This window comes from Nomascus leucogenys, chromosome 7b (genome assembly GCF_006542625.1).
Source record: "Nomascus leucogenys isolate Asia chromosome 7b, Asia_NLE_v1, whole genome shotgun sequence".
Classification (NCBI taxonomy): domain Eukaryota; kingdom Metazoa; phylum Chordata; class Mammalia; order Primates; family Hylobatidae; genus Nomascus; species Nomascus leucogenys.
Window position 1 is genome coordinate 56,847,251 of NC_044387.1, and position 14,577 is coordinate 56,861,827.

General features: G+C 47.1%; 1 protein-coding gene across 3 annotated transcripts in view; it reads right to left on the bottom strand.

Moving 5' to 3' along the window:
* THOC5 (THO complex 5) overlaps nt 1–14,452 on the bottom strand; it is a 48,255-nt gene extending 33,803 nt beyond the window's left edge. For 2 of the 3 annotated variants that reach the window (XM_030816062.1, XM_030816060.1), the window contains exons 1-6: nt 14,394–14,450; nt 11,244–11,375; nt 6,386–6,529; nt 5,352–5,465; nt 4,808–4,905; nt 1,292–1,438 (exon numbers count right to left, since the gene is read on the bottom strand). In XM_030816062.1, coding sequence (XP_030671922.1) covers nt 1,292–1,438; nt 4,808–4,905; nt 5,352–5,465; nt 6,386–6,529; nt 11,244–11,339 — 599 coding nt within the window. In that variant the 5' untranslated portion in view covers nt 11,340–11,375; nt 14,394–14,450. Of the gene's footprint in view, nt 1–1,291; nt 1,439–4,807; nt 4,906–5,351; nt 5,466–6,385; nt 6,530–11,243; nt 11,376–12,933; nt 13,050–14,393 lie in introns of all 3 variants that reach the window. The other variant, XM_030816061.1, reaches the window with a different exon arrangement.
* Between the last annotated feature and the right edge of the window lie 125 nt (nt 14,453–14,577).

Consider the following 14,577-nt stretch of genomic DNA (forward strand, 5'->3'; position numbering starts at 1 on the left):
CTGTCGCCCAGGCTAGAGTGCAGTGGCGCAATCTCGGCTCACTGCAACCTCTGCCTCCCTGCTTCACGCCATTCTCCTGCCTCAGCCTCCTGAGTAGCTGGGACTACAGGCATCCGCCACCATGCCCGGCTAATTTTTTATATTTTTAGTAGAGACAGGGTTTCACCATGTTAGCCAGGATGGTCTCGATCTCCTGACCTTGTGATCCGCCTGCCTCGGCCTCCCAAAGTGCTGGGATTACACGCGTGAGCCACCACGCCTGGCTGAAGCATTATTTATGACAGTAAAAAATGGAAACAACCTAAAATCCAACAGGGGAATAATTTTGTGAATTTTTCTATACACTAGAATGTTGCACAACCTCCTGAAATAGTGTTTACAAAGCTTTATGCCACAGGCATACACTTATAGATAAGGGGAAAGGCAAATACAAAATTAGATTTATGGTACAAAAGATAACGTCTTTGGCATTAAAATTTCAAGGAGAGACCAGGCATGGTAACTCACACCTGTAATCCCAGCATTTTGGGAGGCCAAGGTGGGAGGATCACTTGAAGCCAGGAGTTCAAGACCAGCCTGGGTAACACAGTGAGACCCCTGCTCTACAAAAATAAAAATATTAGCCAGGCATGGTGGCAGGAACCCATAGTCCTGGCTACTTGGGAGGCTGAGGCAGAAGGATCACTTGAGCCCAGGAGGTCAAGGCTGAAGTGAGTCGTGATAGTGCCACAGCACTCCATCCTGAGCAACAGAGTGAAACGCCATCTCTTTGGAAAAAAAAAAAAAAAAAAAAAGGGTCAGGCACAGTGGCTCACATCTGTAATCCCAGCACTTTGGGAAGCCAAGGCGGGCAGGTCACTTGAGGTCAGAAGTTCGAGATCAGCCTAGCCAACATGGTGAAACCCCATCTCTACAAAAACTACAAATAATAGATGGGCGTGGTGGTGCACACCTATCACCCAGCTACTCGGGAGGCTAAGGACTGAGAATCACTTGAACCTGGGAGGCAGAGGTTGCAGTGAACTGAGATCACACCACTGCACTCCAGCCTGGGAGACAAAGTGAAACTCCATCTCAAAAAAAAAAAACAAAACCCTTAAGCAATTATAACCCCAATCCCATCCATGATGAGGTTGGTGAAGTTTAAATTATCCAGTGTGATTTAATCTTAAAATGGGATTTGGTCTTAGAAACTATTCTGAGAGTTCCACAGTGTTTTGCTGCCTTATCCTGGGTCATGACAAAGCACTGACACTTTGTGGTTAAAAGGTCAGGAAGGAGGAAATGCTACCTTTTCCGCTGCTCCAGCTCCCAGTCCAGACGTGCCAGTGTTTGCTGGTGAGGGTCTCCCATGGTGACTTCGGCCTTGCTGATATCTGGTGGAGCCTCCTTATAAAACTCCTCTAAACTGACCAGATCAATTTCTTCATGCTTTGACCTACAGACAAAAACATGACATCAAGCTGCTGTTCTCAGGAAACCAAACTGTAGTTTAAGCAGGCCCAAAGTTACCCCCAACATATGTCTGCTTAGCCCTGGTCTACAATTACTTAGGATCCTGGAATCCAGTCTTCTCCACAAATGCTCATTAGCAGATGTTTCAGTGTGAAGAAAGGTAGTTGGTGAAATGCCATAGGATCCTTATCCATGCTGTCCAACCTTTTTACCCATGAATTAGACTCGGAAGGGATTCTTACCAAATTTACAAATGTCTCCAAGCTGAGTAGGAGAACTAATAGCTAAAAAGTCAAATAAAAACACTACAGCCTGGGCCTAGGCTGTCAGGTTGAAAGCAAGACATCATTTAACAGGAATAAATATAAGGGTCTGCACTTAAGTTCAAGACATTAGCTGCCTAAGAATAGAATGAGGAAGATCCAGCATGGGAGAACTGGATGGAAAAAGATCTAGAGGCTCAAACTGTTGCATGCATAGTGATTTATATGTATAAAAGAAAAGAAATTCTGCCAGGCGCGGTGGCTCACCCCTGTAATCCCAGCACTTTGGGAGGCTGAGGCAGGTGGATTACCTGAGGTCAGGAGTTCGAGACCAGCCTGATCAACAAGGTGAAATCCCGTCTCTACTAAAAATCAGCCGGGCGTGGTGGCACATGCCTGTAATCACAGCTACTTGGGAGGCTGAGGCAGGAGAATCGCTTGAACCCAGGAGGCAGAGGCTGCAGTGAGCCAAGATTGCGCCATTGCACTCCAGCCTGGGAGACAGAGCGAGACTCCGTCTCAAAAAAATCCAACGCTCTTTACTGTATTAACATAGTTGACTGCTCAGGTTATGGTCAGATGACAGTAATAATAACGGCAGCTATCATATATTAATAAGCACCCACTATATGTCATCCTCACCTCATTTAAGCCTCACAACAACTCTAAGAGGTGGGGAGTTTTAATCTCCATTTTTTGACAGAGATGGAGGCTTCTATCAGTAAGCAGCTTGCCCAAGGTCCACAGCTAGGGAGTGGCCAAGCTGGGATTTGAACCCAGGCTGTGTAACTTCAAGGCCTATGCTCCTTCCATGTGGTCGCCTGCCTCCCAACAGGCACAAGTTCCACTGTATTCTGGGTTTGTCAGTTTCCATTTGGGTGATGATTACAGACCAGTGCATCACATTATTTTGTTTTTGATACCTTTTTAATTTGGAAATAGTTTAAGACTCCAAGAAGTTTCAAAAATAATACTTAGAATGTATTTCCTCCATGTACCCTTCACCCAATGATACCATCTTATCTAACCACATTATACATTGTCAAAACCAGGAACTGACACTGGTACAATATTATTAACTCAAGTACAGACCTGATGCAGATTTCGTCTCTATTCATATTTAACTATTATTATGTGACGATTTTGTGGAACAGATAAAGATGCCTCTCAAAAATCAGCATCAGGGCTGGGCACAGTGGCTCATGCCTGTAATTCTAGCACTTTGGGAGGTCGAAACGGGTGGATCATCTGAGGTCAGGAGTTTTGAGACCAGCCTGGCCAACATGGTGAAACCCTGTCTTTACTAAAAATACAAAAATTAGCTGGGTATGGTGGCTCATGGGTGCAATTGCTTGAACCTGGGAGGCAGAGGTTGCAATGAGCCAAGATCACGCCACCACACTCCAGCCTGGGCAACACAGCGAGACTTTGTCTTTAAAAAAAAAAAAAAGAAAGAAAATAAAAATCAGCATCAGGCCAGGCGTGGTGGCTTACACCTTTAATCTTAGCCTTTTGGGAGGCCAAGGCAGGTGGATCATTTGCAGCCAGGAGTTTAAGACTAGCCCAACATGGCAAAACCCTATCACTACTAAAAATACAAAAAATTGGCCAGGTGTGGCGGCACACGCCAATAGTCCCAGCTACTCAGGAGGCTGAAATGGGAGGATCATCTGAGCCAAGTCAAGTCAAGGCTGCAGTGAGCTGGGATTGTGCCACTGCACCAGCCTGGGTGACAGGAGTGAGACCCTATCTGAAAAAAAAAAAAAAAAAAAAGACAAAAAACAAAACAATCAATCAGCATCATGATTATTAAAAATATTCTGGACCCGCTGGGTGCAGTGGCTCACGCCTATAATCCCAGCACTTTGGGAGGCCCAGGCAGGCAGATCATAAGATCAGGAGATCGAGACCATCCTGGCTAACACAGTGAAACCCTATCTCTACTAAAAACAGAAAATATTAGCCGGGCATGGTGGCGGGCGCCTGTAGTCCCAGCTACTCAGGAGGCTGAGGCAGGAGAATGGCGTGAACCCGGGAGGCGGAGCTTGCAGTGAGCCGAGATCGTGCCACTGCACTCCAGCCTGGGCGACAGAGCAAGACTCTGTCTCAAAAAAAAAAAAAAAAAAAAAAAAAAAAAAAAAATACATATATCTATATCCTGGACCCAATGTCTAATAGGCCCCCTGCACATGTCAAGTTTGTTACAGATAAAAGATGTTTTCAGTTTGCATAAACAGGTCTGATCAAGTGAGAACACTTTCCCTTCTCTTCCCGTTTACTCCTTCCTCCTTCTCATCTCTCAGCTTGGTTTTGAGGAAGGACACTGACAAACTGTAGTTTCTTCACCTGAAGGCAGCTAAGCAGCAAGAAGTTCGGGTTCCAAAGAATAAAATCCATTTGCAATAATGAATTGCTGGGACTACAGAAAGGAAAACTGGGCCAAAAGGTTAAAAGAATGTGACTGGAAGTGAGTTGCTCCCATACAACATGCCCAGGAATCAAACTGGTAATGTAAAGACCCCTGATAGGGAGAGAGACCTGCTTTTTACCAAGTGCAGAGCTCAAAACTCAAAAAGGTCAGAGAGACTTCTGAGGTTCTTTATGCAGCCTGAAACCACGGCTTGCAATTCTCCCACATTCACCCTTGCAATTTGCCCTTCTCCCAGATCCTACAGTTTTCTACGCTCATCAGACTTCTTTTTAAAGAGAGACTTAGGCTGGGAGCGGTGGCTCACACCTGTAATCCCAGCACTTTGGGAGGCCGAGGCGGGAGGACCACCTAAGGTCAGGAGTTCAAGACCAGCCTGGCCAACATGGCAAAACCCTGTCTCTACTAAAAATACAAAAATTAGCCGGGTGTGGAGGTGGGTGCCTACAATCCCAGCAACTCGGGAGGCTGAGGCAGGAGAATTGCTTGAACTCGGGAGGTGGAGGTTGCAGTGAGCTGAGATTGCGCCACTGCACTCCAGCCTGGGTGACAGGGCAAGACTCCGTCTCAAATGAAAAGAAACAGACTTACAGTGAGCTATATGGGAAAAAGCAGTTACCAAGAGACCACATGTGCCAAAGCCCTGTCCTCCCAAACTCACTTAAATTCCAAACATTTGGTGATCTCCTTCTGTAGGTGCATCACCTCATACAACAGGTTCTGGAGCTGCAGGTGATAGGCATCTACTTTCTGCTTAGCCTGAAAGGAGAATACGATCAGAGGTGAGCAGGGCAAGTCAGGATGGGGCAGAGAAGAGGGTCAGCAAACTAAGAGAAGGTGTAAAGGGACTAAAGAAGGGGATGGGGCTGGGTGCAGTGGCTCACGCCTGTAATCCCAGCACTTTGGGAGGCTGAGGTGAGTGGACCACCTGAGCTAAGAAGTTCAAGACAAGCCTGGCCAACAAGGTGAAACCCCATCTCTACTAAAAAATACAAAAATTAGCCGGGCATAGTAGTGGGAGGTGCCTGTAATCCCAGCTACTTGGGAGGCTGAGGCAGGAAAATCGCTTGAAGCTGGGAGGCAGAGGATGTGGTGAGCTGAGATCGTGCCACTGCACTCTAGCCTGGTGGACAGAACGAGACTCTGGTTGGGGGGGATGGGGAGGAGAAAGGAGGAAGGTTAAAATTAAACCTTTTAACTACTACCTCGTGGGTCTGATCTCTTCCTTTCTTCAACCTGATGTGGGCTAATCGGTTAAGCTTCTTTAGAGTCATGAAATGCACACAGCTCTGGATCCTCCGTTCTTCTATTTCGATTGCCTGTGGGCAAAGAAAACAGTAAAGCCCACTGACGACAGGGGCTAGCTCAGCTTCCTTCAGTCCCTCACTACTGACCCATCCTCATCTGGGGCCAAAAATGGCACCGGAGGGAGCTCAGAAGCATGAGAAGAGTCATGAAGAAAATAAGAGGACGACTGTGTAAGGAAAATGCTTAAGAATCTCGGGCAAAAAAAAGTAATTTCTGCTCGGACTAGAGTAACAGGAATTGAAGATGGAATAAGGGCAGCAAAGGCACAATCTGTCTCTACAGATCCTACACAGAGATCCCAGCAATAGTAACATCTTGCCATAAAATTTGACCTCTATAAATAACATTACAGGATAACTTAAATGGAAAATAACAGAATTATAGCCATAAAGCTTGGCTACAATAGACTGAATGCAGTAATTCTAACAAAACTTGTCAGCATAAGCACAAATACGTGAGATTCCTGGGGAAAAAAATGGATTTTAAAAAACTTATCTATCGAGTTTTTAGTCACATTGTTTAATTTCTCTGCCCCTAAAACCTCATTTATTCATTTACTATTAATGATAATTTCATTTTTGGCATCTACAATTTACTTGTACACATCAATCTTTGTATCAAGCAAATGTATATAAGTACCATCATTTCTCAACAGCTAGCAAAATGCCTGGCACTTAATAAATATTAATTGGATGAATGATCAAATTAGTAGGGAAAAAATTAATTATCCTGTACTTTCATTCCTGTAATTGGTGACTGAGTGGTGATAAGAAGTTCCAATAAATTCATAGGTTTTGGGAGCCCTGAGGCTCCAATCACCTGATCATGGCTAGGACAGAAGACCAAGATCAGGAAGGGCCCTGGTAGGTGCAAAAACAGCCTCATCTATGCAAACCCACCAGGTTCACGGTCACCTGGTCCCACTCCTTACCACATCCTTGCCACCCCTGCTCTTCAGGTCTTGGATCTCGGCCATCAGCCTCTGTAGCTCCTGGCAGGTGTACTTGTATAACTCATAGTCTCTGCCAGGGTCCCGCAGATCCACCTCGGCCTCCTCACTGTAGTATTTACCTTCCTGTAGAGGTAAGGATAAAGGCTCTGTGTGCATGGGGTAAAAGTCTCCCTGTTGGGATCAGGGACACTTGGCTGACATCTCCTTTTAGATAAAAACAGTAACAATGAAGCCTCAGTCAGGTCTCTAAAAGATCTGGTCCTTAAATTAAATGCTTTTCTTCTCTTCAAAATAGAAACCTCTTTTGCTTTCTGATTGCAGAGTAATGCATGCCTGGTGTCAAAAATTCAGAATATACAGAGGAGTATCAAAAAGAAAATGGAAAAATTGCCTATAATTTCGCCTCTCAGTCCGAAACTGAGTGAAGATTATGGATAAATAAACATTTTATTTGTAAACAAAACGGGATCATATTGTTCGGGCTGTTAAGTGCAACTTCCCATCTGTATTAGTCCATTTTCATACTGCCAATAAAGACACACCTGAAACTGGGAACGAAAAGAGGTTTAATTGGACTTACAGTCCCACTGGGGAGGCCTCAGAATCATGGCGAGAGGTGAAAGGCACTTCTTACACGGCGGCAGCAAGAGAAAAATGAGGAGGACGCAAAAGCAGAAACCCCGTATAAACCCCTCAGATGTCGTGAGACTTATCCACTATCATGAGAATAGCATGGGAAAGACTGGCCCCCATGATTCAATTACCTCCCTCTGGGTCCCTCCCACAACACGTGGCAATTCTGGGAAATACAATTCAAGTTGAGATTTAAATCCCAAACCATATCATTCCGCCCCTGGCCCCTCCAAATCTCATGTCCTCACATTTCAAAACCAATCATGCCTTCCCAACAGTCGCCCAAAGTCTTAACTCATTTCAGCATTAACCCAAAAGTCCATAGTCCAAAATCTCATCTGAGACAAGGCAAGCCCCTTCCGCCTATGAGCCTGTAAAATCAAAAGCAAACTAGTTACTTCCTAGATACAATGGGGGTAAATATAGCCATTCTAAATGGGAGAAATTGGCCAAAACAAAGGGGTTACAGGGCCCATGCAAGACCAAAATCCAGTGGGGCAGTCAAATTTTAAAGCTCCAAAATGATCTCCTTTGACTCCAGGTCTCACATCCAGGTTAAGCTGATGCAAAAGGTGGGTTCCCATGGTCTTGGGCAGCTCCACCCGTGGCTTTGCAGGGTACAGTCTCCCTCCCTCCTGGCTGCTTTCACGGGCTGGCATTGAGTGTCTGCGGCTTTTTCAGGTGCATGATGCAAGCCGTTGGTGGATCTACCATTCTAGGGTCTGAAGGGATGGTGGCCCTCTTCTCACAGCTCTACTAGGCAGTGCCTCAGTAGGGACTCTGTGTGGGGGCTCTGACCCCACATTTCCCTTCCACACTGCCCTAGGAGAGGTTCTCCATGAGCACACCGGGAGCAAACTTTTGCCTGGGCATCCAGGTGTTTCCATACATCTTCTGAAATCCAGGCGGAAGTTCCCAAACCTCAATTCTTGACTTCTGTGCACCCATAGGCTCAACACCACATGGAAGCTGCCAAAGCTTGGGGCTTCCACCCTCTGAGCGATAGGCTAAGCTCTAGATTGGCCTCTTTCAGCCATGCCTGGACTGGCTGGGACACAGGGCACCAAGTCCCCAGGCTGCACACAGCACAGGGACCCTGGGCCTGGCCCAAAAAACCACTTTTTCCTCCTGGGCCTCTGGGCCTATGAGGGGAGGGGCTGCCGTGAGGTCTCTGACATGGCCTGGAGACACTTTCCCCATGGTGTTGGGGATTAACATTAGGCTCCTTGCTACTTATGCAAGTTTCTGTAACCAACTTGAATTTCTCCTCAAAAAATGGGTTTTGCTTTTCTTTCCTTTTTTTATTTTTATTTTTATTTTTTGAGACGGAGTCTTGGTCTTGTCGCCCAGGCTGGAGTGCAGTGGCATGATCTCAGTTCACTGCAACCTCCGCCTCCCAGGTTCAGGCAATTCTCCTGCCTCAGGCTCATAGGTAGCTGGGATTACAGGCACCTGCCACCAGGCCCGGCTAATTTCTGTATTTTTAGTAGAGATGGGGTTTCACCATGTTGCCCAGGATGGTCTTGAACTCCTGACCTCAAGTGATCCACCCACCTCGGCCTCCCAAAGTGCTGGGATTACAGGCATGAGCCACCATGCCCAACCGGGTTTTTCTTTCCTACTGTGTCATCAGGCTACAAAATTTCCAAACTTTTATGCTCTGTTTTCCTTTTAAAATGAAATGCTTTTAACAGTACCCAAGTCACTTTTTTTTTTTTTTTTTTTGAGACAAGGTCTTGCTCTTGTTGCTCAGGCTGGAGTGCAATGGCGCAATCTCAGCTCACTACAACTTCTGCCTCCTGGGTTCAAGCGATTCTCCTGCCTCAGCCTCCCAAGTAGCTGGGATTACAGGGGCCCACCACCATGCCTGGCTAATTGTTATTGTATTTTTAGTAGAGATGGGGTTTCGCCATGTTGGTCAGGCTGGTCTCAAACTCCTGACCTCAAGTGGTTCGCCCACCTCGGCCTCCCAAAGTGCTGGGATCATAGGCGTGAGCCACTGCACATGGCCCTGTCACCTTTTGAATGGTTTGCTACTTAGAAATTTCTTGGCCGGGCGCGGTGGCTCACGCTTGTAATCCCAGCACTTTGGGAGGCCGAGGTGGGCGGATCACGAGGTCAGGAGATCGAGACCACGGTGAAACCCCATCTCTACTAAAAACACAAAAAATTAGCCGGGCGTGGTGGTGGGTGCCTGTAGTCCCAGCTACTCGGAGAGGCTGAGGTAGGAGAATGGCGTGAACCCGGGAGGCGGAGCTCGCAGTGAGCCGAGATTGCGCCACTGCACTCCAGCCTGGGTGACAGAGCGAGACTCCGTTTCAAAAAAAAAAAAAAATTTCTTCCACCAGATACCCTAAATCCTCTCTCTCAAGTTCAAAGTTCCACAAATCTCTAAGGCAGGGGCAAATGTCTTCAGTCTCTTTGCTAAAACAGAAGAGTCACCTTTGCTGCAGTTTCCAATAAGTTCCTCATCTCCATCTGAGACCACCTCAGGCTGGACCTTATTGTTCATATCATTATCAACTTTTTTTTTTTTTTTTGAGATGGAGTCTCACTCTGTTGCCCAGGCTGGAGTGCAGCGGCATGATCTCGGCTCACTGCAACCTCTGCCTCCTGGGTTCAAGCAATTCTGTGCCTCAGCCTCCCGAGTAGCTGGGATTACAGGCACCCGCCACCACGCCTGGCTAATTTCTTCATATGTTTAGTACAGTCAGGGTTTCACCATCTTAGCAAGGCTGGTCTTGAACTCCTGACCTCGTGATCCACCTGCCTCAGACTCCCAAAGTGCTGGGATTACAGGCATGAGCCACCATGTCCGGCCCATTATCAGCATTTTTGTCAAAGCCATTCAACAAGTCTCTAGGAGGTTCCAAACTTTCCCACATTTTCCTGTCTTCTTCTGATCCCTCCAAACTGTTCCAACCTCTGCCTGTTACCCAGTGCCAAAGTCGCTTCCACATTTTCAGGTATCTTTTCAGCAACCCCCAACTCTACTGGTATGAATTTACTGTATTAGTTCATTTTCACACTGCTGATAAAGACATACCTGAAATTGGGAACAAAAGGAGGTTTAATTGGATTTAACAGTTCCACTTGGCTGGTGAGGCCTCAGAAACATGGCAGGAGGTGAAAGGCACTTTTTACATGGCGGCAGCAAAAGAAAAATGAGGAGGAAGCAAAAGCAGAAACCCCTGATGAGCACATCAGATCTCATGAGGCTTATTTACTATAATAAGAACAGTATGGGAAAGCCCGGCCCCCATGATTCAATTACCTCCTCGTAGGTCCCTCTCACAACACATGGCAATTCTGGGAGATACAATTCAAGTTGAGATTTGGGTGGGGACACAGCCAAATCATATGACCATCCCAGTAAATACAGATCTCAATCAAAATGGCTGCATGATAGTCTACTATAGAGAGGAATTCCAGCTGGGTGCGGGGTGGCTCACACCTATAATCCCAATACCTTGGGAGGCCAAGGCAGGTAGATCACTTAAGCTCAGGAGTTTGAGACCAACCCGGGTAACCTGGCAAAACCCCATATCTACAAAAAATAGAAAATTAGCTGGGCATGGTGGCGTGCAGCTGTGGTCCCAGCTACTTGAGAGACTGAGGTGGGAGGATCGCTTGAGCCCAGGAGACGGAGTCTGCAGTGAGCCAAAATCGTGCCACTGTACTCTGGCATGAGCGACAGAGTGAGACCCTGTCTCAAAAAAAATTTTTTTTTAATAGATAAGTCACAAATGAAGTTGACAGATTCAAGGACAGAGAAACAGACAAAAAGAAGAACCTGACGACCACATGAGCTCTCAGGCCACAAGAGGTTCTGTGGGCACATGGTTCTGGTATTGTCTCAGCAGCACACCAAGGGATTCCTGAAGCTCCAGTGCCATGCTGCAGATGGACTGCCTTCTTCTGACCATCAGGAAAACTGGAGACACATATCATACTGGAATACATTCTCCGGGCAGGTACTAAACATGTCTAATACAGGCTTGTTGGTTTTGGAGATGCTGCAGCTAAACCAGATGTGGACACTCAGCTTTAGTGAAGAAACAGGAATCCCAGTCACCTGGTCAAGTGGAAGCCATCACAAAGCTGTACCTGGTAGATGCGACCCTGAGCTGCTGCAAACACCCAGCCAGATGCTTGGCCATGAGATGTAATTTCTCAGCAGCATGGCAACCATGACTGATCTCACCTGCTCCGTGTCAGATCGATTCCGCTTTCCTTCAGCTGGGGCTCCATCGCTTCGGATCACTTTGGGCTTCCGTTTTTTGCTCGATTCTGATGACATGGTTGTTCCTCGATGTCAGGAGGAAACGGCAGAGACCTGTTAAGAAGAGAAAGCTTTTGAGATTCTTCTGGAGTCATAACACTGAAGTCGAACTAGCAGTTCTGGCCACTTACAGACTTGGTAACTCAGGGAAGTCATTTAACCCCTCAAAGCCTCAATTTAACCCTCTGTAATACAACAGTATCCCTCAGCCTGTCCAAAACAAACTCTACCTCCTCTTTTAAAAAGGCATCACCACCCACCCCCACTGATCTCGGAATCATCTACTTAAACCTCTCCCTTCCCTGCCTCCACCCATATCCTGCTCCACACTCTCCATAGAGACCTGCATTCAAGTGCTCACCCAGCTATCCAGGAACCATGTGCGTCTCCATCTCAACACCCTAGGCCAGGCCCTCCACATTCCTCTCCAGGACTACTCTAACAGTCTTGCCCAACAATACTGTCTAAATTCTCTTTCTTAAAAAAGACCAACCTAATTAATGCCTCTCCTGTTTCAAAACCTTTGCTGGCTCTTCATAATGCACTGAATATCCATATGCCCTGACCTGTCATAAAGACCCTTGATGGTTTGTCCCCAACCCACCTTCCCAACTTCATTTCTTGCATTCCTATTCCTACTGACCTTCCCACTGTCCCCAACCTCTGCTCCTAGCTGCAACTGCACCCTGCAATCCCAGTTCCCCAAACACTCCACGTCCTTTCCCACGCTTGCAAAGATCTTCCTTTTCCTCCCTATATCCTTCAAGACTAAGCAATGCTGATCTGCTCCAGGAAGCCTGTCAGGTCTCCCCAAAGCCCTCTTTTGGCTACTTTGGGTACACTATTAGGGAATTTACCTCTATGAATCGTTTACCTGTCTTCCCACCTAGATTGTGAACTCTACCCTCTTCCCCCTGAGCCTGGCAGAGTGCTCCATAAATTAGTATCCAAACTCCTCGGTCTGGCATTTAAACACACTCCCAATACTACTGTGATCACTGTGTGCTGGGCCTTGATCTAACTACTTTATGGGTATGTTCTCATTTGTTCCTTATAACAAACTTTTCAGCTAAGAACTACCACCACTTCACAGATGACAAAACTGAGGCTCGCAAGGGGAATTACTTGTGAGTAATTGCAAGTCACATGACTAGTATGCTAAAATCTGGATCTATCCAATCAATACCATACTGGTGCTCTTAACTACACTGTTATGCCTCCTAGTCCTGCCAGCCTCTCATCTAGTGATGCCATTGACTCCCAGGTTGATCCTAGAATTTAAAGTATAGAACCTACATTTCATGGGGCTTTATGGTCACAAAGCATCCTCCCTTGTTGCCTCACCACAGCCTCCTGAGGTGGGCATCACTGTCCCCTTTACCCTAATCCCTCTTGCTCTGTCACCCAAGCTGGATGCAGTGGCACAACCATCACTCACTGAAGCTTACACCTCCCCGACTTGAGGGAGCCAATAGTTTGTAATGGTAAAAGTCAGAGAGCCCTGAACTGGGATCTCCGTTCTATTCTTTATGGCTATGAGTCCCCGGACAAGTCACTTCACTTTTCTCTGGGTCTGATTCCTCACAAATCAAATGAGAATAACAGTCCCTACCACAGGGGTTGTTGTGGGCTTTAACACAGGAGGCATTCCACTGGGGAAGGTGATGAAGATGACCTGGGATTGTGGCTTCAGATGATGCATAGGTGATCTTAAATAATGCTGAACACCTAAGGAGAAAGTTAATCTCTTTTCAATTCTTTTTTGAAACTTCTGATTGCTTCAAGGAGAACATCTCAGTTCCCTAGTATGTCTTTAACATCTATGAATGCCAATGTTCCTTTGTAACAAAAGAACTCTATCCCACAGCCTTAAACAACAAAATCTAGCCAGAATTTGTTAACAATGATCTATTTCCATTATATTAACTATATTAATTTTTACCTTCTACATAAAACAAGTGAAAGCAGCTTTCCATTTCTGGTGGAGAGATTTCAAGTTTCCTCTCAAAGTAAATTTGAGTTTAAAAAGTGACTTGGCTGGATGCAGTGGCTCACGCCTGTAATCCCAGCACTTTGGGAGGCTGAGGCGGGTGGATCACCTGAGGTCAGGAGTTTGAGACCAGCCTGCCCAACATAGTGAAACCCCGTCTCTACCAAAAATACAAAAATTAGCTGGGAGTGGAGGCGGGCGCCTGTAATCTCAGCTACTCAGGAGGCTGAGGTAGGAGAATCACTCGAACCCGGGAGGCAGAGGTTGCAATGAGCCGAGATCGCGGCCACTTCACTCCAGCCTGGGCGACAGAGCGAGATTCAGTCTCAACAACAACAAAAAAAGTGACTGGGCCCAGCACCATGGCTCACACCTGTAATCCCAACACTTTGGGAAACCAAGGCAAGCGGAGGCGAGAGAATCGCTTGAGCCCAGGCGTTCAAGACCAGAGTGGGCAACAGAGCAAGACTCCATCTTTAGAAAAAATTTTAAAATTAGCCTAGTATGGTGGCGCACTCCTGTGGTCCCAAGCTACTCTGGAGGCTGGGGTGGAAGGACAGCTTGAGCCCAGAAGTTCCAGGCTGCAGTGAGCTATGATCGCGCCACTGCATTCAGTCTTGACAACAGAGACCCCGTTGTAAAAAAAAAAATTTGGACTGGACTAAAAATTTTTAGTAAACGGTAGTACAGGTGGTAAGTTGATCTGGCAAAGCCTACAAAGACCGGACCTGAAAGGCTTAAGTGTGAGAAATCCTGACTTTGGCAACACAGTAGAATGCCTGGCACACAGAAGAGCACAATATATGTGAGCTGTTACCATCACTACCACCCCCACCCCCATCAGGCTACATTATCACGATCAAGAGGCTCCAACGTGAAGCCTGAGGATGCTGCAGCGAACACTTTTCGGATGAGGTAACAGCGCAGCGCCGAGAGGCCGGGGACCGCGGGTAGTGAGGGAGGAGAAGCCGGGTCAGACCCCAGCCCAGGGGCGCCCTTTGGGCGATCAGCACCTCAGTCCCGGAGCGCCCAGCCCCGCCCCGCCCCATCTCCCAGCCCCACTGCCCTTGTCCCCTCCTCACCTCGCAGCTCCGCGAACTTGGCACCGGGAGCAAACCACTTCCGGAGGCGGAGCAAAGGTGGCCCGCGCACCATAGAGAAGCGGAAGTAAGGAAGGAGTGGCAGACCGGAAGCGAGGAGTGGAGGTCGGAAGCTGAGCGCGGAGGCCCCCGAGGGAGGTGGCGGCGTGGTGAGACTGCAAAGACG